At 50.6% G+C, this 26,540-nt stretch overlaps 1 protein-coding gene across 8 annotated transcripts in view; it reads right to left on the reverse strand.

The window, feature by feature from the left end:
• Positions 1–26,540, reverse strand: part of PHC2 (polyhomeotic homolog 2) — a 110,694-nt gene that overhangs the window by 23,107 nt on the left and 61,047 nt on the right. For 5 of the 8 annotated variants that reach the window (XM_021939167.2, XM_003891543.5, XM_021939164.2 and 2 more), the window contains exons 3-9: positions 24,710–24,868; positions 23,503–23,580; positions 22,927–23,091; positions 21,043–21,129; positions 19,623–19,935; positions 7,792–8,207; positions 7,359–7,524 (exon numbers count right to left, since the gene is read on the reverse strand). In XM_021939167.2, coding sequence (XP_021794859.2) covers positions 7,359–7,524; positions 7,792–8,207; positions 19,623–19,935; positions 21,043–21,129; positions 22,927–23,091; positions 23,503–23,580; positions 24,710–24,868 — 1,384 coding nt within the window. Of the gene's footprint in view, positions 1–2,599; positions 2,920–7,358; positions 7,525–7,791; positions 8,208–19,622; positions 19,936–21,042; positions 21,130–22,926; positions 23,092–23,502; positions 23,581–24,709; positions 24,869–26,540 lie in introns of those variants that run through there. The other 3 variants (XM_031666802.1, XM_031666803.1, XM_009204389.2) reach the window with 2 other exon arrangements.

Consider the following 26,540-nt stretch of genomic DNA (forward strand, 5'->3'; position numbering starts at 1 on the left):
AAGGCCAGACGTAAGAAGAGTTCAATTGTGTAAGATTGTCCATCTACTTACTCCTCTTAACACGCCCTCTCCCCCTGAAAGATCAGAACCAAGGTATCCAAAGTATCTGAGACAGGAAATGAGTAACACAGGAAAAAGGATGTGGTCTGAAAAAGAGTGGATTCTGGGGCTGAGCCAGAGCAAGTAACAGCCACAGGGTCATAGCTGAGGGAAGGGCTTGGTGGCAGGAAGAGAAATCTCAGGGTCAGTCAGCTTAGACTAGAAAGTCCATGACAGAGGAGATATGTCTGGGGAAGCAGCAGAGCACCTTCCTAAGAGGCTCTTCTTCCCTGAAGGAGGCAGAGAATGCAGAAACAATGGCTGATGAGACCCACAGCCAGGAGAATGACTGTGACAGAAGGAAAGGGGCTGGAGGTCCCTCTTTACTCAGAGGGAAGAGTAAATAATATATATGGAGTGAGCTTGACAAAGGTAAATTAAAAATTAACCCAGGACCTGGGAGAGAGTGGAAAGGGCCAGGAGGTGGGGACATGACGAAACACCAACATTCATTAAGCACCTATGTGCCACATGTCAGTAAAGAACAGTTTGGGGGAAATAAGAAGGGGGTGAAAACAGGAGAGAAAACATAGTTGGACAACTGAGAAACTGACTCAAGTACAACAGAAAAGTGGACTAAGAAACTACCCCCTTTCTCAAGATTAAGGCTGGAGGAAAAAGATGTCTGTTCTTCCCTGTGTGCATGGACGAGCCTGGAAACAGATCTTGGGTGGGCTGAGAGGCAGAGCTCATGTGATGAAGAGTGCCTGGAAAGAGCAGGTGCCAAAAGAGCACCACTCCCCATCTGCCCGACCTTCTGCGAAACAAGCCCGCCCTTGTGAGTGAGCCAAGCCAGAGGCCCCAGTTCCCGCCTTGCAGGGGCTGGAACTTGGGTGCAGAAATCACCAGTGAAAAACAGTTTCTCAGCTGGTTAGAAAGTGTGAGTACTCCCAAATGTAAATCCAGATGTTGGGAGCTATTTGTTAAAATCACTTTGATATTCCCCAGTGCCTAGGGCAGTACTTTACCTTAAATGGGAGCCAAATAAAAGTATGTTAAGTCTAACTGAATGAAACCAGAACTACTTAGCTGTGCTGGTCATCTTCAGGTTCAAGACAGCCTCTTGTCCCGATAACCAACACAGTCAGGTACTTTATTTCTGTTCTAAAGTCAAAACGATGCGAAGCCCTCATCATTAGGGTCTGCCACAGGTCTGTTGCCCTGTACCAGAATAATAGATGGGCGGATGGGGGAGGTGGGAAGAAATACAAGAGCAAGAAGGAATTTCCTTGCCTCATTAGCCTGTAATGTTCATGCTGACCTAGAAATCCTGGCAGTTCCAACATTTGGGTTGACTCAGGCGGGGAAGAAAAATCCCAGGTGAATGATAATTGGATTACCCAGTTATGCTCCAGAGCCAAATGGCTGGAAAAGGCTAGGTCAGTAGGCTCTGGTACAAAGTGACATTATTTTTTAAACCAAAAATGGAGATACTCGGGCTAATAGACAATGGGATGGAATAGTTTAAATTGGGGCTGTCCTAGAAAAATCAGGGACATATGATGGATTTAGGTCGGTAGCTTATTTTGCAAGGGATCCTCTGGGCCCAATATGCTAATGGAGAGGGGATTAACGATCAAACATGAGAGATACCCGAGGGGAAGTCTGTCATTGATTTGTAAGGCAAGAAAAAGATGAGAAGAGTGTGTTCCATACACAGCACATGAAGGTACACATCGCAGGTATGGAGTAGGAAGGAAAGGAAAGTTGATCAGAACCGAAACTATGTGGGTGAGAGCAGTTCAGGTTATGGAAGACGGGGGGCGGTGGGCCGGTGGGGGTGCGCTGTAGCAGGGCACTGACTGGGGCCCAGGGCTTAGGAGTTCAGATGGTAGCTTCGCCACTGGTTTGCAGCCTGACCTTGGGCCAATTATTTCCCTATCTGTGGACTTCAGTTTAAATAGAGAATCTCACAAATCCCGATTTTAATGTAAAGAAGCAACAAATATAGTCTACCTTCATTTGGCAGAAGAAGGAGAGAAAACGCTCTTCTAAAAATGGAAGACAGACACAGAACAGCTTGTCCCTTTCTATCCAATTAAAAACCTCGTGAGACTGAACTAGATTAAAAACAAAACTCTCCAGCGAAGCCGCAGGCGCCTCCAAGATAGGGAGTCCACCACCAATAAAGTAATGCAGATGCCAGCAGTCTTGCCCCCAACGCACCGTCCGTCCCCGGGAAGTCGCAGCGGCGGGGAGGCCGGTCCTAGGTCGGGGCTGGGGTGGGGTGTGTGGGGCCTAGGGACGCGGAAGCTGCGGCGCGCCGAGGTGACACAGGGCTTCCAGGGGCGACGGGCCCGCAGGATCCCCAGGCGAGCGAGGCAGTGGAACAGGGCACCTCCCAGGCGCCAAGCGGGCGAGAGCCGCGACTGGCACGGCCTGGCAGCCGCGTAGGCCCGGGCCGCTAGGGGCACCGAGGGCGGTGCCCGACTTCCAGGGCGGCGAGCGCGGCCCCCGGCCTCCCTCCTGGCGAGAACCCCTCCCCCGCCCCGGCACTGACCTGTCCAGGGCCCGGCTGGGCCTGGCCGGGCGGGGCCTACGCAGCCCCTCGGCCGGGCGCCGACTCGCGCGGGGTCCCGGGCCCGGGCGGGCCGCCTTCTCTCCGCCGGGAGCCTCCGAGCCGGGGCCCGGGGCTGCCGCGGCGCATGCGACCGCACCGGCCTGGCCGGCGTCAACAAAGGGCGGCCGGGGCGCGAGGCCGGGACGGGGGCGCGGGCCGGGGCGGGAGCGCGGGCGGCGGCCAGGGTTGCCGCGCGCCCGCGGCAGACGCCTCGGGGCTGCAGCCGCCGCGGGGCAATGCGGCGCGTCTGGGACCGCTGCCGCCTCTGCCGGGGGCGGGGCGAGGGCGCGGGGCGGGGCGGGCCGCGCGGCGGGGCGGGGCCGCGGGAGGGGCGGTGCGGACACGGGCCGCGCGCTTCCTTTGTGCGTCGAGCCCCGCCTCGCGCCCTCCGGAAGGCGGGTTAGGGACGCCCGGGGCTCAGCTTAGGGAGGCGGGCGCCACGCCACGAGGAGGCTGCCCCGGCCCCCTGCACAAGTGCTCTTTGGCGGGGCGGCCCGCGACTCCCGCCTTGGACCGTTCACTCCCTGAGGGGCCTGGGGGGCTTTCAGAAGACTAATGACCGCCAGTCACCGAGAGCTCAGTTCGTGCCAAACCCAGCTCGCACTCTCCCCACTTATTGTTCATAACGACCCTACAAGTCATTCTCCTTCCTACTGGGAACCGAGGATCAGAGAGAAGTCATGGCCCAAGTGCCCCGGTCACACCTCTATGAGCGGCCTCCGGCTCGCGGCAGAGGCTGATTGAGGAAGTGGGTTCAGGCGGCCCGCCGCGCCTGACACGCCGCGCCTGACACACAGTTGGAGTTCTCTTCCCCAAGCGCACCGGGTGAACCTGCGCCGTCGTGGCGAGGCGTACTCATTCAGCTCGCGCGCGAGGGGCTGCTGGGGTACAGAGAGGTGCTGCATGACACAGTCCCCACCCTCGGGAGCGCGAGGCGCAGGACGGTGCTGGACCCATGCCAGGGACTTCATTCTTGACTTCCCTCTATTCCCAACATGGCCCCATTTTCTTGCCTTCCTTAGTATTCATATTCGTTCCCTGCCTTTCTTCTCCCCCTACCCCTTTCAACTCTCAGGCCTCATCCCATCTTTGTTTACATTTATTTTACATTCCCCGAATATTTACTTAACTCCCTTTCTCCTCTATTTTTCAAAATTTCAACCCCCCTTTTCATTAATATTCATATTCCCTTCTCCTCTGCCTCTGCATTTCTTACACTTATATTTTGTTTTATAAACTAGGGTAACACAGGATTGTATCCTCAACTCCTGTTCCCTAACATGCGCACACTTTCCTGCCTCCCTCTCTTAAGTTCCACCAGTTCTTCCTGGAATGCTCTTTCCCCAACTTTGTATGTCCAGGTCCTACCTATCCTTCAAGGTCCAGACTCAAGAACAGCAGTTGGCAAACTTTTTCTGCCAGGGACCAGAGAGTAAATATTTTAGACTTTGTAGGTCATACGGTCTGTCGCAACAACTCATTTCTGCTGTTGCCGCAGGAAAGCAACTACAGACAATATGTACATGAACGAGTGTGGTTGTGTTCCCATGGAACTTTATTTATGGGCACTAGAATTGGAATTTCAGATAATTTTCATGTATCATGAAATATAATTATTTTGATTTTTTTAAAAAAAATTTAAAATGTAGAAATCATTATTAGCTTGCGAGCCGTACGAACACTGGCAATGTGATGGTTTTGGCCATTGGGCTGTAGTTTGCCAACCTCTGCTCTAGAACGATGCCTCATCCTCCCGGAAATCTATCCTGATAATCTCTAGTTGGCAGTAACTTTTCCTGTTTTGTAGCTTTTAAATGACTTACCTCAAATCAGTCTATGGCATTTATCGCATTTTATTTTCTATTGTAATTTTTTTCCTGTGCATTTGTCATCGTTCCCAGTAGACCTTCAGCTCTTGACTGTGTTTCTCTATGTGCTACCTCCCTTCCCACAGTGCTTTGCACAGAGTAGGCATTCACACATACACAGAATGGGCGAGGCGCAGTGGCTCACACCTGTAATCCCGGCACTTTGGGAGGCTGAGTTGGGCAGATCACCTGAGGTCAGGAGTTCGAGACCAGCCTGGCCAACATGGCGAAATCACGTCTCTACTAATAAAGTACAAAAATTAGCTGGGCATGGTAGTGTGTGCCTGAAATCCCAGCCGCTCGGGAGGCTGAGGCAGGAGAATCACTTGAACCCGGGAGGCAGAGGTCGCAGTGAGCCAAGATCATGCCACTGCACTCCAGCCTGGGTGACAGAGTAAGAATGCATCTTAAAAAAAAAAAAAAAAAGACATACACAGAGTGGATATTTAAGTCTTGGGTGGTTGACAGTTGTTTCCACTGTGTAAAGCTTACTTCTGTCATGAGATAGGACCTCAAGAGGAGGATGCTTGTTTGTATATCACCATAATTAGATTTCAGAAAGAAAAATTTGAGAGCTTTATGGAGAAGAAAGGCAAATGTGAGTTCATTTAGGGGTTTCTGGATTACAAACACTTGAGCAAAAAATGTTGATTACCACTGTTCTGGAGATGGCATGAATCCTCAGTGGGGTCTCGTATGATACTTCTATTAACAAATTGGTAAAAGGCAAATAAAACTCGCTATATAATTTACAGGTGGCAAAGTTAAGCAGAGGAGTTAGTATAATGAATAGCAGAATTCAGATAGAAAAGATTCGTGCCCCACCACTTGCTTTTTTCTATGCCTCAGTGGTCTTACCTTTAAAATGAGGATAAAAGTTGCTACCTCAGAGGGTTATTGTCAGGATTAAATGAGGAAATTTAAATGTGTAAAGTCTAGCAGAGAGGGCTCAATAAATATTAACTAGTAACCATTACTGTTTTCTTGCTAGGCTAGAACTATGGGCTAAATTTACAAGATAACACTTAACAGATGTAAGCAATTATATTTTGGTTCAACTATAAATTATACAAGTTCTAGACTAGGGAGAGCTGGCATGACAGCAGTTCCAGGTAAGATGAAACCTCAGAAACAAAAATGAAACCCAGCTCTCTGGAATTCAGGTGACAGTGCTCTGTGAACAACAGTGTCATTCCTATAGCGTCGGAGAGTTCACGGGGGCCATTTGTGCACCATCCTGATGAAGGAAGGTGAGGGAGTGACTACTGTAGGAGTCAGAGTCATGGTGCTGCCCTTTCACAGCCGCAGGACCTGGAGCCCCTCGGCTTTTGTTTCTGCCTCTGAATGATGGGGACAGTTCTACTTATGTCCTAGGGCTGTCGTGAATGAGTAAACGACTTGGAACAGTACTCAGCATATAGTAGGTGTAGTTCCTCCCTTCCATAAAACATGGATCTAGGGAACAGCCCTGCCCCTGAAACAGGCTTCTAAAGACTAGTAGCTGTTTATATTTGGAATTAATGTGCTTAATTTTGGGGAGCAAATGTTAGGAAAATTAATGAAAAGGTAGAATGTAGATAGACAAGCCTGACCAGAATGGTGAGAATGGAGGTCTTGACCTGTCATAAGTAAAAAATGAAAAAAAGTCTCAGATATTTAGCCTGGAGATTTTCTCTTTTTTAATGGGGGGAGAGGCAAGAGACCGTCTGACAACTGTCTACAAACACTGTATAAGATGGACTCTTACAATTCACAAGACAGAATCATGACCAATGCTGGCAAATTCCAAGAGAGCAGGTTTGACTTCACTTGAAAAGCAGCTTTCTGATAATTAGAGCAAATCTACAGTGGAATGGACTGCTGTTCAAAACCCCTTCTCATCTGCAAGTGTGCAGAGAGAGAAGAGATGACCTCCTTCCCATCCTTTAATTTTCCTGCTGTTCTTTCTCCATATTCTTTTCCTTGATCCTGCTTCTGTTCCTTGTAGAACCTTTGTACCCTTTTTGCCCTGCCTTGTGCTAAGGTATTTTTTTCTTATTTCTCCATCAACTTCCAAACTCTTTTTATCTTGGCTGTCCCCCACTCCGCCTCAGCAAACACAGCACAATGACTGGAACTGCCTCCCTGAGTTGCAGGTGGTCCATGGCTCAGAATGTCACTGAGACCTGGGCCAACAGTGCTGTGCAAACTGGCAGAGAGGGGAAGGGAAGCAAGCAGATCTTTGCAGGAGGCGGAGGTACTGCCGTGCCTCTCCCATCCAGATGAAGGAACCCAGCAGAGTCTCCTGAACCTCAGGAGGGGAGAAGTCCACTTGTAACTGAGCCCACAAAGACAGATGGGGATCCCAAAGCTGAGCACAGTTTCCTCAGAGATGCTTCCTGTGAGCTGAACTCATTTGAGTCCCCTTCTGCCTCTCCCTGGCATTTCCCTTATTTTTGAGATATGGTAGCTGTTTTGCCATATTTCCAATATCAAGAACCCCCTTTCATACCAAAGGAAGCAGAGAACTGTGACAACTGGCAACCTGCCTCCACTCTGCACTTGGCATATGTCTATGTGGATGCATCTGACACCAGTGACATGCAGGCAGGCCCCAGTGTCTGGCTCTAGAACTTTCACCTCTTCTTTCTCCACCCTCTTGCTGTAATATCTTCGGTGTCTCCCTTTATTTCTGGTTCATCTTCTCACATCCCTCCTCTGTTTCCAACCCCCCAGCTTCCCTGCTTGTAATAGTTTGCCTTCCCATTGCAAATGCTCAAGTGAAATGTGCCAGGGCATTGCAAGAAAGGCCAACTTTATCCCCTCCCCCAGAGCCCCACTGTGCTTCATACCGTGAGCTGGGGACGACTGGATGTTAGGGCTCTTGGGTACAGGCAGGCCACCAGGCATGGCAGTGACAATAGCCTGCTGATGTGGTGATGGGCCAGACCGAGTCTCAGGCACACTCTTCTCCCCTGGTGCCGCTTCTTTCCAGTCATCAGGAACACACTGCTGGGGCTGTCAAAGGACAGGACAGAGAGAGGGGCCTTTCAGAAATAGCCTTTGCGTTCTTGAATACTTCCCTGCTTTCCGTGGAGCTTGGGAAGCAGGCAAGGACCTTAAGATTCAGTCATCCTCAAACTGGGGAAAGCCCTCTCTTCCTTCTTGGAATCCCCAAAGATGATTTCACCCGTCAGCCTACCCAGAAGCACTTCTTGAAGGAGCTGTGGGGTCGTCCAAGCTGTGGCCGCCCCATGTGCTCCCTGGACCTTGGGGCTGGCTTACCACTGGTGAAGCAGGCTGCAGTTGTAAGATGACGGCTGAAGTGTGCTGGAACCTGCGTTGAGGGGTGTGGGGCACGCCCTCGGGATGTCCATTCTGAGGCCCAGCATCAGGCGTGGGAGGGTGACACTGCTGACTGCTGCCAGGCTTGTGCAGGTTGGCAGTGGGACACTGGAGCGGCAGGGCGGGTGTAACCGGGCCTAGTGGCATGGCATGGGCCTCTGAGCTGGGCTGGAGGGCCACGCTTGGAGAGACGGAGGCGAGCTGAGGGTGGGGCTGAGCTTGGAACCCAGGCCGTGATGGCTGGGGTGGTGGCTGCTGCTGTTGTGGCTGTGGCTGCTGCTGGATCACAAATTGGGGCTGCAGGTGCTTTGAGGATGGCTGTGGGAGGAGCTGGTGTGGCTGCAGCTGAGCATAAGCTGAAGGGGGAAAGGCCAGGTTAGAGAGCATGGCTTGATCTTCTCTTCTGCTGTCTTCCAACTCTGCCCCTCCCACATCCAAATAAAAATGGCTTCCCAAATTCAATGTCTCTTGTTTTCATCCCTTTCATTTTTCACCCTGAGCCTGGCCTGCTCATTGCCATGGCCTAACACATTCACTCTATTCCTGCTTTCCTCCTTTGCTGGAGGAACACTGGGCTCTTTAAGCTGTCCCCCACCCCCAACGCTTAACTCCTCACAACTCAAAACTCACCTCCTCTGTGAGGCCCTCTTTGGCCATTCTGGCAGTTCAGAGAAATACTGGATTCTAAGTGAGGCATGCTGTCTCTCTCCTCCGCACCCTTCATCTGCTGTTCTCTGTACCTGCAACAGCTACAGCCTCTCCACCACCCAACGCAGCTCTGCATGGCTAGTCCTCATCCAGCCTCTGGCTCTGCTCAGACGAGGCCTTCTCCAGGAAGAGCCAGTAGACAATGGTAGTTATTGGATCCTGGCATCAGGCAGACCAGGGCTGGGTTACTGGTTCCCTCTGTTATATACCAAGGGACCTGGGACTAACTACTCTCTGGGCCTCACGTTCCCAATCTAAAAATTAAAAATATAATTTCCGTACAGAAGTTGTTAAAAGGATGAAATGAGAAGAAAATGACAGAAAAATGGCTTAATGTGCACAGCACAGTGCCTGGCATGTAGTCATATTCAATCATTTCTAGTCATAACTATTATATCAGTCTGGTTTAGGTTCTCAAAGTATCCAGGGTCTACCTCTATCATAATAATGCTTATTAAGGTGGGTTGTAATTGTTTCTTATCTATCTTCCAGATCATGACCTCCTTGTGGTCAGAAACTTCATGTATCTCTCTCCAGAATCTAACACAGCGCCTGACAGGAATTTATTTTTTGCCATGTGTTGCTATACTAGCTTTCCCTCTTCCATTTTAAGCTGGCTGACTCTTTGAGGTGAGAATTCTTATATTTTTTAGTAATTCCTTCAGTGTCTAGCTCATGCCTTGTTCAGAGTAGGGATTCATGAAATTCAGCTCAGAGATTGTCTTTACACAGATCACCCTCTGGCTAGTGCCAGGCCAGCCTAGGACGAAGCAGCTCAGCTGAATCTGTCCTGTTTAAAAACTGCCCTCTACAGAGACTTCCCTGGCTGGAGAGCTAGCCAAATGCATGGCAGGCCACAGCTGGAGGCCAGCAAATGGACTTTTACAACTAAAGCTTCAAGCCAGTAAGGATAAAGGCGAATTCTGGGTCCTGAGCTCACATTTTAAAAGGATTCTGTGATGCAACGGATGCAAAGTAAGCAGGTTTCAAACTGAGTTAGGGGAGGTGTCTTCCTTCTTGAATTTTGTCTATTCACATGCAAGTTTTGAATGGTCTCATCCCAGCCCGACATGGAATTCCAAGCAGAATTCCAATAGGATTTGAAAGGACAGAAATAAGACATGTTACAAAGCAAAAGCAAAATGGGTCTTGGTGACTGTCTAGTCAGAGAGAGACGGACTATGGATGGCCCACAGGGGTTTAGTATGGAGGATACTGAATGACGGGTTTGGGAAACTTGGACACCAGTGTGATGTTGAGGGAAGTGTGTTGGGTTTGGGTTGATGGCAGAACCTTTGTGGAAATGCCAGCAGACATTTGGTAATTATAAACTGTCCCTGACCCCAGTCTAAGCCCTGTCTCCTTATCTCACATTGAATAGGTCAGAATTTAACAATCAGGCACTTTTGAGAAGGCTGTTGATAAGGCACCTGGGAGACACTGAAGAGGCCACACAGGACTTTGTTAGGCGCCCACAGCCAGAACGATCTGCAAATGATGGGCGTCGTCACTGCAAATGCAACCAAAACTTTTTCTCCCTTAATGCAAAATCATGGATTCCTGCCACTGGAATGTGGAATCATTCTTAGGGGCTGCCCATGTGAGGTGGGAGCTGGAGATGGTCCAGGTCAGGGAGGCTGAGAGGATCAATGGCATGCCCCAGTACTTGCTGGCTGTGTGGCCTGAGACAAGGTACTCTTCTTTCTCAGGGCTTCAGAGTTTAACCTGTGAAAGAGGAGGTCTGGGCTAGGTGATCACATAAATCTCTTCCACATCTAGAATTTGATTGAGTGGCTATAGCAGGAAAGTAGTTTACAATTCAGGGTTAATAAGGAGGAAAAAGGGTTACAGAGGGAAAAGATTCTATATCTATACAGCATAAACACACATTTGTTTTCCCAAAAGACCAGGAAAGGGGACTGCTGTCCTGGCTTCTATTCCTGTGCTTCCTCTCCTATCCCATTCTCTCCCCACCCTGTGCTGCTCATGGAAAACTGAAAGCAATTGTTTTAGGATAAACTAGGCTACTATACACCAAGGGTGGAAATCAAGCTCATAAGGCTTGAATCAATTCATATAGATCAGGGTATATATTAATACATCCTTAACTTTTTGAGATTAATAAAAACAAAGATCATGATTTAACTCCAGCATTATCCTGGATCAAAAAAAAAATCCTTTTGTTTAGAGTACTGCAGTAAAGGGTCTTCCTGATTCCAGTTTCTTCTCTCTGTAATCCAGCTTAGAGAGTGCAAACTAATCTTCCTAGTGCACAGATCTGATCTCTCACTAAAAACTGCCAGGGACTCTCCTTTGTCTACAGTTGTCTAAAGCCCCTGGCAAGAATTCAGGATCTCTTTTCAACATAAACCACCCTTGTAATTTTTATTATTTATTTGACCCAAGCAATCTTTACTATTCACTGTACCCTGTACAGAGTATATGCCTTTTCTCATACTGTCTAGAGTGCCACAAATCAAATTCTAGTCACCATTCTCTGGCCTTTACAGCTGACAGGACTTTCCCCTTTCTCTGAGATGACATTCAGGCTGCTTTGCTTTGCACTGCCCTCAGAGAAGCAGTGTGCCCAGAAGTCAAGTATGAGCTCTTGAGCCAAAATGCTTGGATTTGAATTCCAACTCTGCTGCTTACCAGCTGTGTGACATGGGGTGAGTGAGTTACTTGACCTCTCTGTACCTCTGTATCATCATCTTTATTTATTTATTTATTTATTTATTTTTGAGACGGAGTCTCGCTCTGTCGCCCAGGCTGGAGTGCAGTGGCCGGATCTCAGCTCACTGCAAGCTCTACCTCCCGGGTTTACGCCATTCTCCTGCCTCAGCCTCCCGAGTAGCTGGGACTATAGGCACCTGCCACCTCGCCCGGCTAGTTTTTTGTATTTTTTAGTAGAGACGGGGTTTCACCATGTTAGCCAGGATGGTCTCGATCTCCTGACCTCATGATCCGCCCGTCTCGGCCTCCCAAAGTGCTGGGATTACAGGCTTGAGCCACCGCGCCCGGCCATCATCATCTTTAAAATAGAGGTAAGGGTTATACCTATCTCAGAGTTATTTCAGTAAGTGACTTATTTCTTTTGGTAGGCAGAATTTATGTGAGTCATTTGTTTCCTCCAAAATATCTTGAATTTAGTAGATGCTCAATCAATACTGCTGAATGAATGAATGAATGACAGACAACATGGTGGGACTTGTTTATCCTACAAAACTTGTTCTCAAGGCTTCAAGTATTCAAGAAACAGCTCAGTGTCCCAGAAATGCTGGGACTCTTGCCTCAAAGTATATGGGAGCTGCAAGCATACCAGCTACAGTTGCAGGACTACTTATGCACTCATTTTCCTAGAAGTCTACTATAATTGATTAGAGTTTGATGTTACCTGGCCTACAGGCAAGGAGAGTATGCCTGTGGGAGAGGAATGGCAGATCTTTTTACTAGCCACTACTCTTAAGGGAAGATATACTTTCAACCATTCATTCACTCAACAAACAACTTATTAAGCACCCACCACACACCAAGTACTATGGTTGGTACTGGCTAAAACATGGTCCCTAGACGAGATTACAGTTTAGTAAAAGAGACAGATGGTAGACAGATACTCTCAGCATAATTTGGTAAATATTATGATAGGCGATAAGCACAGAATATTGAGAACACGCAAAAGGGGATTCAGCTTTGGAAGGAGAGCAGAGAAGGTTTCCCAGAGTAAGTGTTTAACATGATTCAGAGTTAGGAAGATGACAAAAGGAACAGCATTCGGGAAGACTCAGAGGCATAAAATACTGTGGGGAATTCAGGGATCTCCAGGTCATCATGTATAGTTGAACCCCAAGGTGTCTAACAGAGAGGAGTCAGAAGAGGAGGCAGTTTTTGGCTGAGTCTAAGTTATGCTAGCACCTTCTAGGGGCTGCTCATCCCTAAAGATGTTTCATGTGATTAGGCTTCAGGAGGGAACTAAGGTTGGGGTTGGCTCTAGAGGTCAGTGCTCCGCATACACAAGAATAGACAAGGAAGCTCCTTTTGGAAAACTCTAAAGCAATAGCCACACAAATTTTCCGTGATGCATTCCCTTGGCTTGGGGTCGGGAGGAGTTTGATAGGGGAAGTAGAGCTAAGGGAAGTTTCCCTGTAAGAAACTTATAAAACGGTGTTGGGTTGCCAGCTGCAGGGGCACTCTGTGATAGTCTGATTATGCTTAAACGTTTTCAGGCCTCTTCTGCAGTCCTCTGGAAAAACTACCAAATACTGGCTATGTACAGGATTCTTTGCTAAGCAGCTTGGAGCATTATAAAAGAAACTGTTATCTGCATCTCTGCCCCTAGCCTGCCCTTGGCAGAGGATGGCAGTATAGCATAAGTGGATAAAGGCCTGGGTTTTAGAGTCAGTCAGATCTGGGTTTAAATCTTGGCTCTGACACTGATAGGCTGTGCAATCTTAGATAAATTGCTCAACCTCTCTGTATCTTGACTTGCTGTTCTGTAAACGGTGATACATACCACATAGTTGTTAGTATAAAATGGAATATTTTGTTTAAACCACAGAGATTCACTGCCTTTGCTCAACACTTGGTACCTAGTAGATGCTCAGTAAATGGTAGCTATTCTTAAAATACTATCTGTTACTGTGTGTTGCTTTGAACTTCTCAAAGAATTTTTATCATTTAAATCTCATTTATTTCTAACAAGAAGCCCATGAAGCAATTGAGAAGTGTTTTTATTTTACAAGCAAGAACTGAGAGTAGTTTCCAAGTGACTTGTACAATGCAGTAAGTGAAGGGAAACTTGACTTCATTTGACAGGTGAGGCATGGTGCCTTGCATATTACAAGATGCTGATGGCCAAGTGAATAACAAAAGTCAGTAAGGACGAGCGAGTACAGCAAGCCTAGGAGTATTAGTTGCAGGCAGTTGGGAATTCTGGAGGCAATCTTGGAGACATGGACAACAAAAGGGGATTGTTATGCCAGGAGGCAGGGAGGGAAAGGGCCAAGAAAGTCACAAAGGGGTAGGAGTCGGAGAGAGAGACAACAGCATATTTGCTTGGCCATAACAGAGGGTCTGCATGAGGACACCAGGAGCAGTCAGAGAGGTGCAGTGGGCAGTGGGGGGAGGGTCTTGAAGGTCCCCCACGGAGTCAGATAGTCAGTCAGAAGTCATTAACATGATATTTAGTGAGCCCTTACTATAGACTAGGCATTCCAGCTGATCAAGGAGGACGTAAAGACACAGTGAACGTTTTTTTTCTTTTTTTTTTTTTTTGAGATGGAGTTTCGCTCTTGATGTCCAGGCTGTAGTGCAATGGCACGATCTCGGCTCACTGCAACCTCCGCCTCCCAGGTTCAAGCAATTCTCCTGCCTCAGCCTCCCAAGTAGCTGGGATTACAGGCATGAGCCACCACACCCGGCTAATTTTTGTATTTTTAGTAGAAACGGGGTTTCACCATGTTGGCCAGGCTGGTCTCAAACTCCTGACCTCAAGTGATCCACCTGCCTCGGCCTCCCAAAGGGCTGGGATTACAGGCATGAGCCACTGTGCCGGGCTACAGAGAAGGTTTTTAAACAAGAAGGAAATAACAGTCTCTGAGGGAGATAATTCTAGCAGTTGTGAGTAGGATGTCCTGGCGATCAGTTAAGCCTCATCCCGTCAGCAGGCCTTAAGTAAAGCAGGAAGCCAAAACAAGAGGAAATGTCATCAGAACCTGGTGACAAACTGGTGACAAGCTGGGTAGTGATGGAGCATGGGAATGAGGGAGGTTTTTCTCTGTGCCAGTCACTTGTGCAGGCCATCTCAGTCATTTACAGCCTGTGGGAAATATAATCACCTCTGTTTTACAGATGAGGAAATGGAGGTTTACAGAGCTGAAGTAACTTGATCATAGTCATTAAACTAATAGGTGATGAAACTGGGGTCTGAAACCAGGTTAACTCCGAAGCCCACTGCTTTTCCCACTGTAACGCTCTGCCTCCCTGGTGGCTCTGACACCAACAGGCTGTGCAATCTTAGATAAATTGCTTAACCTCTCCGGATCTAGACGTGCTGTTCTGTAAACGGTGATACATACCACATAGTTGTTAGTATCAAACGGAATATTTTGTTTAAACCACAAAGAGGTTCACTGCCTTTGCTCAATGCCTAGTAGATGCTCAGTAAATGCTCAGTAGTATTTAAAAATACTACCAGTTATCTGAATGTGAAGTCAAAATAACTCTGTGAGTCTGGGGTGCAGGAGGACCTTGCAATTGTGGACAGTGCTCAGGATACGGTAGAGGGGCCCTTTCCAGAGAGGAAGATGCAGGGTTTTTGTTTTACAAATTCTCCAAATTAAAAAAAAAAAAAAAAAACAACTTGTATGCAGGTGGGGTGATGTCTATCCTATAGATAGCTGAAATGTATGGGGAGAAGGGAGGAGGACAGGGATGGATGTGTATTAGGAAGTCACTGGCAGACAGGTGGTGGATGTCTGAAAGGTATGAACCAACAAACTCCTCTGTGAGTGAAACACAGGCCACAGGACTGAGTTTTAGGAGACCCACAGCTAATGGCAGAGGGCAAGGGAAAAGGAAGGAGGGTCCCACTTACACACACAGATGGTCACACGCGCACACAGCCACTCTGGGCTTAGGTGCTTCCCAGTGCCAGCTGAGATCCTCTTCCTCCTGTTCCATTCTTGAAACTTACTCATTTTTCAAAGCACAAGTCAAATTTCTGCAGCCCTCATTAGAATTTAAACTCTTGTTCATCTCTTTAATACCCATAGTGTTCAGCGTAATGTTTGGCACATAATAGGTGCTAAATGAGTATCTGTTGAGCCACATAATTAAAGGGACAAATGGTTTGGGGATGACAGTGACTCTGAGCCATACCTCTTTCATTTGTGAAATGGAATAATCACCATTAAGATTAAGTGAGATATGTAGGTAAAGCATTTAGTACGGTACGTGGAACATGGCTGTTCTTTAACTGGTAAGTATTATTATTAGTCCACAGCAACCGGGGAAATAGTCTAATAGAAGCCTAGCATGAAGAATTTTGGGAAAGAAGAAACATCCACCAAGGCCAAGTCCCTTTGTGTGTCAGTCGGCTTTCTCTCTCACACATACACGCACACAAGCTCGTATGCACAGGGAAAGATGTTAAGCAAAACATAAAGCTCCTCCACTGATAGCCTATATCATCTGGATTTTTCTCCCAACATAAAAAGAGATTCTTAGTCATCTAAATTTGGTGCTACCGTGGATAGTTGAAATGACCTCCATGGCTGGTTCCATGATTTTAACATCAAAATCGCTGGGGATTTCTAGCGGATGACAGTCCCACCTGTATGCTTTGGTTTTTATTGGATTCCTTAGGTAAAAGTGTGCTTGCAGTTTGGAGGCTGCTTTGGGAGGGAAACAGGGTGCCCAAGAATCCTAGAATCAGCAACATCGCGTTGTCCAGCCTATCGCAGACAGAAATCACTGCCCCTGCACAAAACGCTCTCTGTGTTCAAACAAAGCAGCTGTGTGGCCTTCCAGCAGAGTTCTCGCTCCTCAGCTGAGACCTGAGGCGGGCTGAGGATGCAGAACAAAGACCTGGCATCTGGAGGCCCAGCTGGGTGAAAGGGCCCCAGCTTTTCAACAACCCGACAGTTCCCTTTTATCACAGCGTATCCCTCCCGGTCAGCAACTTTCTCCTCACCTTTGGGCCTGAGTGTGCACCCAAAGCCAGGAGTTTATCCACTAGAATGAGAACTCCAAAAACCAAGTCTCCTATCTGGGGCTGTGGCCCACTTCCTTAGGACTCGGCTTCCCTGGAGGCCAGGCCCAAGGGACCCCTGCTGCCTGCCCCTCTTCTGCCCTCCGTTGCTCAGTCCTCATGTCAGTGAGAAGGGCAAGCCAGGCCCTTCTCCTTCCCCTCCAAAGCCCAGCCTCTTAGGCTCTGTTCTCCGCCCCTTACTCCCCTCCCCCACCTGATCCCCCACCCCTTTTCTCGGCATAAGGGACCTTTTCTATTTGCAGAGCCTAAAGAAGCTGGTTGCCAAGGTGACAGGAGCAGGAACAGCAGGGAGCTTGCCATGGGGGAGGGGCTTTGCCCCCAAACAGCTGTCAGTGGGAGCAGTCCCAGCTGGGACTGGAGGGTCTGCCTGCTCTGGGAGGAAGCAGCCCCCAGGAGAACACATTCCTCTCTGCCATACCCCCCCCCCCCCCCCCCCCCCCCCCCCCCCCCCCCCCCCCCCACTGCAAGTCTCCACTGGTTACTTTCCCTGGGGGCAGCCAGCCAGCCAGCTCAAAAAATGCTCCAATAACAAACAAAAAATGCGTGCACGCTCGCTTGCTTTCTGTCTCCCAGACACACACACACACACACACACACACACACACGCATGCTCAAGCACGCTGTTCTCTCCTGCTCTCAGATCCCTTGGTTCATTGACAGTGGGTTGGCTGGGCAGGAGGCCAGAAGTCACCTCTGCCCAGGGAACTGTGTAGCCCAAGACAGGTGCTGCTCCTGGCTGCCCTGCACTAGGTCCTAAGAATGATTTCAGTCCTTTTTGTCCAGGAGCCCCGAGAGGATCTTCCCCTACTAAACCTCCCCAGCTGCCTTCCATCTGGGAGGTGGGAGTCGGGGAGCGCAATCTCCAGGCTTACAGAGAGGAAGGGGTGGGAGAGAGGAAGAATGAACGGGATAGTGGGAGGCAGAACAATGCAGGCCCACTGCTTTGTGTCTCTGGGGAGAGGTTCTTTGTGGGACTGCAGCTCACAGCTGCTCCAGAGAAAGTTCTGTGAAGCCACTGGTCTCTGCACTGCATTCTAGCCAGGCACTGTTAGGCTTAGGCCCTTGGGCCTCAAGCCTGTCACCTGTTGGTGTTTACCTTTACATGGGGTCTCCACCAGACTCTGCAAACCCTGAATAGGCTTAGACCTCCCCAGACTCTTTCAGCTTTGGGTCAGAAACAGGAAAGGCTGAGGAGGCCCCAGATTACTGTAAGAAGTGAGAGGGACAATCTGGCTTGAGATGAAGAATAGTGTTTGACTTGGCCCCCAGTCCTGCCACTTACTACTTAGGTGACTTTGAGTGCGTGACAGCTGTAGTAAGCTCCTGGAGAACCTCTCTGAGCTTCAGTTTGCTCATCTGTAAAATGGATAAGGACACCTACTGGACAGGGATCTTTACAGGGTTTAAAGAAGCGTGATGCGTACAACTCAGGGCACGTTATCTAGCACATGGTGGACGTCCTGTGAATGCTGGTCCCGTTTCTGTCCAGTTTTCTTGAGAACTGAGTTGCCTAGCAGCCTTAGGAGGAACCCAAGAACTAGTCTTTCTTTTCAACAGTGTTAGAACTTGGGGTGCTGGCTTAGATTTAGAAAGAGGTTACATTTCGGCCTGGGCCGGAAGGGGGTTCTCAGGAAGGCTTGAGATGCAGATAGTCCTCCAGGGCATATGCAGATTGAACAAGAAACTAGAAGTGCCCATTTGGGGTCTCAGCTCTAGTCCAAGCTGCTTTCAACGCATTGAAAGAGCCCCCAGTCTACCCTTCTGAGCCTGACTTTCTTTTTCCATAAAAGGAAGAGGCTGGGCCACTTTCTGGAGAAAGCCATGCCAGACAGTGAGAAACATCTGAAGCCACAGGGCCGTGAGGCCTCCGTGGGGAGGCGCCTTTCTTGGCTCAGCGGTGACTGCTGGAATGCAGCGACTGACCCTTTGCCCCTGGGTGATTTCTGAAGCCTCGAGAAGGTGAATGAGGGATTTTGACCCCGTTTCCTCCTAACTCAGTGCCATGTGCACTGCTTTGCTTTTCTCTGCCTGGGAACCTTCCCCACTCTGTCTGTCGGGTCACGTGCTCATGCCGCAAGGCTCATGTGCAGTGTCCTCTGAGGGACGGCGTCTCTGACCCATTCTGCCTGGCAGGCAGCTGACCATCTGTGCCCACACTGTGCCTGGTACTTAGTCCTAAAATAGAATTTATGAAGTGGAATGGATTTGCTTCTATATCTGGCTCCCTTCTTTTGACTGCACACTCCTTTAGGGAAAAAAAAATCCTATCCTATTTTGCCAAAGATGTATTGAGATATATTCTTAATGTATTTTCTCAAGAAAAAGACCCGCAGGTTAGATTGGATGGTAAAATGGTTTGAGAGAGGACTGCAGTTAGTGGTTGTCTCAGGGATGCGATCAGCGTGACTCTCTCTTTAATGCAAAGCCGTGTGCTCTGCCACTCTATTTATTTCTATGGTAAAATAGCGTGGTCTTGTTGCCTAGACCGATAGGCCTGGCTTCTTGGGCTCTTGGCAGATGTTCCCATGAAAGATTGCCTACAATGGGCAGCATGCGGATAGTTTTAGTAGGCAGGGAAAGGGGTCTAGCAGGGCATGTGGATTCACTGGACCTGCCTCACAAGCAAGCTCCTAGATTTATTCTCAAGTGTCACCCTCACTGGCAAGCCTTTCCTAGCTCCTCTCCTCAAGGCCAGATAGCTCCTCTGTTCTGACAGCGCTCAGAGCTTAGATCTATTATGGCATATGCACTGCACTTATATCTGTCTCCCCAGCTAGACTGTGGAGGGCAGAACCTGAGTCTCATTTATCTCTGCACACCTAGAATTGGCAACATGACTGGCAAATACTAATCAACAAATGCTTGCTGAATGATGAGAAAAAATAAACTTCCTACATTCCCATCTCCCTGTCTGGTTCTCACATGCTTCTGGCTAGCCCCTGGCCTTTTTGCTGAGTCTTGGAGAATTTCAAAATAGTTCAACCGCCCACCTCCAGCCACTCCAGGTTGTGCCCACAGCTCCAAAGCTATGGCTGTGTACCCTGATTCATCGCTGTGCCCACTGTGCAGAAGGACTCCTTTATTCCAGCTGACATGGCTGCCCTGCATAAAGTTAGACCAGAAGCATGGCACAAAGCCAGGAGCTGATGGACTCTTCCAGACAGGGAGGGAGAAGAGAAAGACCCATGGCTGGTATCTTTGCAAATCCATGGGAAAAAGGAAAGTCTGAAAGTCTCCTTCTGACTCATGGCCCTGGGTTTTCTGGGAAAGGATTCCTGCTTCCTGAAGACCTTACCTGGTGCAATGAGGGGGTGGGCAGCCACAGCAGGAACCGTCCGGCTGAGCCCAGCCCGGCCCTCCATGCTCCCTGGCACACTGCTGTTGCCATCTCCTTTCTTGAGTGGCTCCATCACACTGTCAGCTATGCCAGGCTTGGCACCTGCGGGGGAAGCCTGAGCAGTATTTCTGCTCTGTGCTGGGGTAGGCAGAGGTTGGCTACTGCCTGGCGTGGGTTTCAGGGCCAAGCTGGGCAGGACAGGCTGAGTGGGGGTGGGGCCCGAGGCTGCTGCTGCTGGCGTCTGCTGTGTTCGGAGGGTCAAGTTCTGTACCTGGAAAAGAGGGGTCTGTGGGAGTCCAGAGAATGTGGTAGGAGCAATGCCAGTACACAACTAAGAGGGAGAGAGGGATGGATCCAGGGATGGCTGAATAGAACAGGAGGTTGTCAAATCAGAGAGAGAGAGAATGCGTTAGGGGCTGGAAGAGGAACCAGAAGCACGTGGAGTTGCTAAAGAAGGCCAGAGAGTTCACTGTGACTGCATCCAGCAGCAGAAGAGGCTGAGTTCTGAGAAAGGCCTGCTGCCCAGCTGGGCAGGCAGGGGTGGGGAGGCAGGGCTCTGTCCCTTCTGTTGACCTCCCTCCTCCCCTACACTTTCAGGACTGGATGCACACCACCCAGAAATAATTCCCAGCGTCGGGGAGCATGGGGCTTCCCGCACTGGAAAAGGCCAGGGCAAAAGTGGAAGTTAACTGACCAGCAAGGTCACCAGGCAAATAATCTTGTCTCAGAATAAGGTTGCCACTGGCCCTTCCAAGACTGCCGGCATGCTGACTCAGCCTGGTCCCTGGCGCCCTCTGCTGGACACATGGAGGCTGTGCCAGACTGAAAATCCTGCTAACAGCCCTCTCCCATCGCCCTCCCCATTCTGTAGATGAGGATGGGGAGAGGCGAGTGGTAGGGGTTCCTTCCGCCGCTGCCCACAGAATCTTCCCAGCCACAGTAGTATCTGTGCACTCCTAGCAGAGCAGGACATGTCTCTGCTCCCTCTTCCATGCCATTTTTCTCGAGTCCTGGCAGCGGTACCATGTGTAACCAGAGTGGGACTTTCCACTTAAGGAGCAGCAGCAGCCAGACCAGCAATCCTGGGGCAGGTGTAAAGCATGGAGGGTAGCACAGCCCAGCCCTCCCTGGCAATCATGCTGGCCTCAGCAGGCTGCCCTCTGGCTCCTGACCTGTGTTTGAGGGAACAAAACAGAGCCAGGAGGGGCCGAGGCCTTCTGGAGGAGGGTAGACGCACAGGCCTGGGGGCACTGGGGTGTCCTGTCTCCCGCTTGCTTTCCTAGCTGATCCCAGCCTCTCCTTGTGCCCCTCCCCAGTATCAGTGCCCCTCTACGGGGGTGCCCACCCCCCTGCCCTCCCACAAGCATGGAGTCCTCACCTGGGCGGGGGTGGGGGGCCGGGCGGGGGAGCCAGTGCCGAGCTCAGGCTGCACAGTAGCGACGGTGGCCGTGGGCGTGAAGATGAGCTGAGGGGACAAAGGAACAGTGCCGCCTAGGCTCCTAGCTACCTGCACCAGGTTACCTGGCTGGGCCTGGAATCACAGGAAACGAGGCGCCTTTTACCTGCCCAATGTGGACTCAGCCACAGGACACAACTGTTTAGCCCAGGACCGGCTATGAGGAAGGGCAGGACGGTAGAAGCAGAAAGACAAGGAAGGGGGAGTCCAGGGGGAGCGCCTGCCTTTCTCCAGAGGCTCGTTGCGTACTGATCCAGGCTTGGTGCAGGGGTGGGTGGGGAGAGCCGCTCTGGGGCTACACCAAAGCCGAGTTCCCTTCAGAACCCTCTGTGAGGGGCTCATCCTAGGGGAGACCGATATCCCCAGGATACACTGAAGCCACTGCCTCCTCAGCATCCTGGGAAGCGAGACGGATGCCCTAGGACCACTTTGCAGGTCTAACCCCCTGCTGAACCCAGGCCTGAGCCAGGACGAGACTGCCCTCCAGGGGATCAAGTTCGATGTATCCTTTTGGTCATTTTCTAGTCAAAGTTAGGTTCAGAGGGGCCTGGAGACAACAACGGCAGAGGAAGCGGACTGCCTGGAGCCGTCCTCGTGTCTGAATCCCATCCTGTGGGGTGCAGGATCCATGGTGTTCTCTGCATGACACCTCGACCTCCGTGGGAGTCTACCTCTGCGTCAGTGTGGATGTGCTGGTGCCTTGACAGGGTGATTTCCCTAGAACTCTGCAATAGCGCAGCTGTGCTTGTTCCTCCGTGGGTGTATGCCCTGCTCTGGGGAGGGAGGCAGACAGGCAGGCGTCACGACCCCAGTGGAGTAGAACACAGGGACAAGAAACCTGCAGACACAGTCAGCTTTGGGCAGCAGCATCACAGTGTGTCTGTCCAGTTCCCTAGGAGATGGAAGTCTGTTTCATGCCTTGTGCCTAAGAGGCTGTTCCCTGGGGATGGAGATGGGCTTCAAATGATGAACTCGGAGCCAAGAGCAAATGTGTGGGACCAAGACCAGACAAGCTCTGAAGGTTACGTCCTGGCCATAAGAGCAAAGAGAGGGGTGGGACTGTGTTACTTTTGGGATAGTGTGTCAAGGGCCCGCAGGAGCAGACTTTAGAATGGGAGGTATGAAACACGACCCACGGCGACTGAGCCCTAGCTGAGGCTGCATGCTATTGCCACCCAGGGAGTATGCTGCCATTTTCCCAGGGCATTCTCCTAAATCTTAGGGACTTGGTAGGCTCTTAAGGACTTTTGCACCCCTCAGGGACAGGTACAAAGGAAAGAACTGGTGCTATCCTGAGTACATCCTGCCCAAACAAGCTCACCTGACCTCTGATTAGAATGGGGGCCCAGCTGGGAGGGCAATGGAGGCACGCTGAAGCTGGTAAGCATCTTTGGCCCTTGACTTAGAGGTGGCCAGTCCTTGTAAGGATGGTGGGAAGGGGAAGACCCCATTTCTGTCAAGCACATGGATGTCTGGGTGTCCAGGACCACCTGGGCATGAACCACTCTGCCCATCCTGATTAATTTTGAGGAGTTTCTGATAAGGGGACACTTCTGTTTCACTCTAGGAGGCGAAGGAAAGGTGGCATCGCAGGTAACTTTCTCTGTTTCAGCCTGGAGCCCCACCCTTCGTGACTCCTCGAGGCTGTACCAAAGCTTCCACTCAGCCTTCCAGGCCCCCTTCTTTATCCCACCCCTCATCTCCTTCCCCTGCCCCTAGTGCTTCCTCCCCACCCTTATCCAGCTCCCAGCTTCTCTGCCTCTGTCCTGGTGCCCCTGAGCCATGGCCCTAACCATGGGTACTCACCATCTGTGCCCTCAGGTACATCTGTGCTTGGCTCGCAGTCAGGGCTGGGGAAGACGTGTTGCCCAAGAGCACAGCCTGCTGAGCGATGCCTGAGGCTGCTGCAGAGTTCACGCTCTGGGCCCTGTTGAGGAGCTGGGCTGCTGCTGGGGAGGCTGCCAGGTTGATCTGATGTGCGGTAGGAGACAGGAGGTTCTGTTGGTGAACTGTGTCTCCCTCATCCATTTCTTTCTCCCTCTTCTTCTGCTCCTTGGTTTATTCAGCCTCCTTCAGGACCATCTGTGGTCCTTGGCCTTGGAGCATCCCCCAGCCCTGCCCCATCTCTGACCTTGGTGCAGGGGGATCCGATGTTGGGAGAACTGAGCTATCCACAGAGAGCCCTGACATTGGGAGGATGACAGGAAGTTACTAACCTAAAGGTCAGTAAGAGACATGTCCTTTTCTTTTTCTTCCCGGCAGGAGCAATGGATTCCAGCCGTGATGTTACATGGCTACAGATTCACCATAATTGGGTCTGGGAACTTGGGCATTTTGGTCCTGGGGCTGTGGACTCTGCTGCTGCTCTCCCATTCTACTCACCGAAGATGACTGGGCCGGGGCCTGTGCAGACACATTGCTGCCTGAAGTGCTTCCTTGTCTGTTGGCTACCAGGCTTGCCTAGGAAAGAACAAACTCCTCTTAGAGTCCTAGACTTCCCCCAGTCACTCCTGGGCTCTCATCATCCACAGGAGGTGCTGCAAGATGGTGTTAAGGAGAACAGCCTCTGGAGGTCAGCCCCCAACCTGCCTCTGTGTGGCCCACAGCAAGCATCCTGCCTCCTCTGTGAATAGGTGAGGATGGTAACAGTACCTGCCTGATAGGATTGCTGAGAGGACTGAATAAGGCAAGGCACTGCCACTGAGCACTCCAACTGTTAGGCCATGGCCTTCGGTGTGTGGAGCCCTCCGCTCCACCACCATCACGCCTGGCCACCGCCATCACGCCCGGCCACCGCCATCATGCCCGGCCACCGCCACACACCCGGCCACCTTCATCACACCCAGCCACCACCCCCACACAGAGAATTTGCAGACATGAGCAATAGTGTCCAAGCTGCCCTTCTCCCTGTGGCCAGCTTCTCATCCTTCAAGTGTCAGCTCCAGTGTTACTCCAGCAGACAGGCCTTTCCTGACCATGCAATGCAAGGCCGTCCACTTTGCCCTTCGGTCAGAGCAATCTGTTCTTCTCTTTCATGGTGCTTATTATAACTTAGAGATTTAAATATTTTGTTTCCTTGGCTATTTTGGTTCCTGTTTACTTGCTGTCTCCCATTAGAAGTGCCAAGAAGACAGGGTGCTCAGTATACCCAGTGCCTGATATAAACTTTGCATGCAGAAGGTACATAAAATATTTTTCTAAATGGATAAATAAATGTGTTCTCAGCTAAGGAGGAGAGACAGCAACAACGGGCAGACAAGATAAACAGGCAGTGCCCTTCGGTCATGAATGCTTCCCTGGAACCCACAGTCCTTTCCCTAGACCCGCAGTAAGGTGGTTAGGAGAGGGGATCCCCACACTTCTTCCCTGGGCTAGCATTCCGCCACTCCACTCACTAGCTGCATGACCCAGGGCCCTGTCCTTCACCTGCTAAAAGGAGATAATGACAGTAGTACCCGCATCACAAGGACTTCTTTAGGTTGTAGTAAGAGAAGGATGTGAAGCATGGGTGCGGTGCCTACTTCCTCTCCCTTTCGCTTCCACAACCAGGACACCTGGCACCAGCCTTGAGGTCCTTCCCAAATCTCACCTGCTGCACGGCCGCCAGGCTCTGGAGCTGGGCGCTGCTGAGGTGCTGCTGCTGGAGCGCTGCAGTCTGCAGCATGAGGTGCTGCTGCTGGGCGGCGTACATCTGCTGCAGGTACTGAGCAGCCGTGCTGGGCTGTCTGTGTAGGGCCTGCTGGATCACCTGAGAAGAGGGAGGAGGGAGAAGAGCCAGGCTGGCAGCTGCCACACAGAATACCCCTTTGGCAGTAATGCCTTGCCTACCCCAGGCCTCTGTAACTGCTCAGGAGACACCAAGATCTGTGACCACCACCATAGCCAATTGTGGCCACTCTCTAGAACAGTGGGAGGACAGCTGTTCGCAGAGCTTCTTCATCAAGTCTAACCTGATCTATCTTGCCTGTCTCTGCAGCTCCTCCCCAGCACGGCCTGCTTCTGCATCATCCGCCTTGGTGAGGAGAATCAGAGCTGCACACCATTGCTTTAATCAACTCTTGGGCAGTGAGGGAGGCTCAGGGAGATAGAAGGGTCTCCCCCAGGCTTGTCAGACACTCCTCTCCCTCTGTCACTCTGCAGCCTCAGATGAGGGTGAAGCTCAATAAGGCAGGGAAAAGAATGGGGGTGGAGGGAAGAGCAAAGTCAGCAGGGGGCCTACTCCAGCTTCAGCAACGGCCAGCCACAGGAAAACTTAGATGGAGGCAATGCCTTCTCCTTGAGGCTGGGGCTGTAAGGCAGACTTGGGGCTGCTCCCCAGGCCCACAGCTTCTCAGAGTCCCATCAATCCCTTAGAAGAAGGTTGCCTGGGTCTTGCAGAGCAGACCAGTGCTACAGGGACAGCACACTCCCCTTTTATTCTTTTTTTATTTTTATTTTTTGAGATGGAGTTTTGCTCTTGTTGCCCAGGCTGGAGTGCAGTGGTGCAATCTTGGCTCACTGCAACCTCTACCTCCCAGGTTCAAGTGATTCTCCTGCCTCAGCCTCCCAATGAGCTGGAATTACAGGTGCCTGCCACCACGCCTGGCCAATTTTTTTGTATTTTTAGTAGAGACAGGGTTTTACCATGTTGGTCAGGCTGGTCTTGAACTCCTGACCTCAGGTGATCTGCCCGTCTCAGCCTCCTAAAGTGCTGGGATTACAGGCATGAACCACTGTGCCCGGCCCCCTTTTATTCTTTCCCTCCCTCTCTCTTTCTCTCCATCATTCCCTCTTTTTAGCTTCTGTCTCCCATTCCCTGACCTTGCTGCTTATTCCTTCTTTCCTGATGGGATTGGCCAATCTCCTGGAAAGGATAAAAGGCTGCCCTTTGATCCTCCCCATCCCCAGAAACAAAGAACAGCGAGTGCCTTTCCCTAGCCCTAAGATCCTCTGTCTTCTTCCTGTGCGTCCCAGAGACATTTCTCCTCCCTTCTACCACTGGCCACCCTCCTGCCATCTCTTCCCAGTTGATGCCTTGCAGTGGCCTTGACCAGGCTTCTCCCTATTTTCTACCCTTACCTCTGCTGAATACCTGGCCACAGGTAGCTCCTGACCGTGGGCCCCATCTTGGCGAGCAAGCCTTGCCAGGACGGGGCCCAGGGTCAGGTCAGGCTTTCCCCAGGTTGGTGTGACTTCTAGGGCTGACAGCTCTAGGACAAAACAGCCTCTGGCTCAGATTTGGGGTTCTGTAAAAACAGCCTGTTATTATAGCAGATCCTCTGTGGGCTCTGGCGTCTCCCCAGACATCCCCATCCCAACTCTTCCACATGCTGCCCCCAGATTCCACTCCTCTGATGTGAACACCCCTCTCCGAGATCTTGTTTTATTTTAACTCTATTCTTTTTCCCTCCTGCTCTCCCAGAATTATTTGTCAGTATTCC

Source organism: Papio anubis, chromosome 1 (genome assembly GCF_008728515.1).
Source record: "Papio anubis isolate 15944 chromosome 1, Panubis1.0, whole genome shotgun sequence".
Classification (NCBI taxonomy): domain Eukaryota; kingdom Metazoa; phylum Chordata; class Mammalia; order Primates; family Cercopithecidae; genus Papio; species Papio anubis.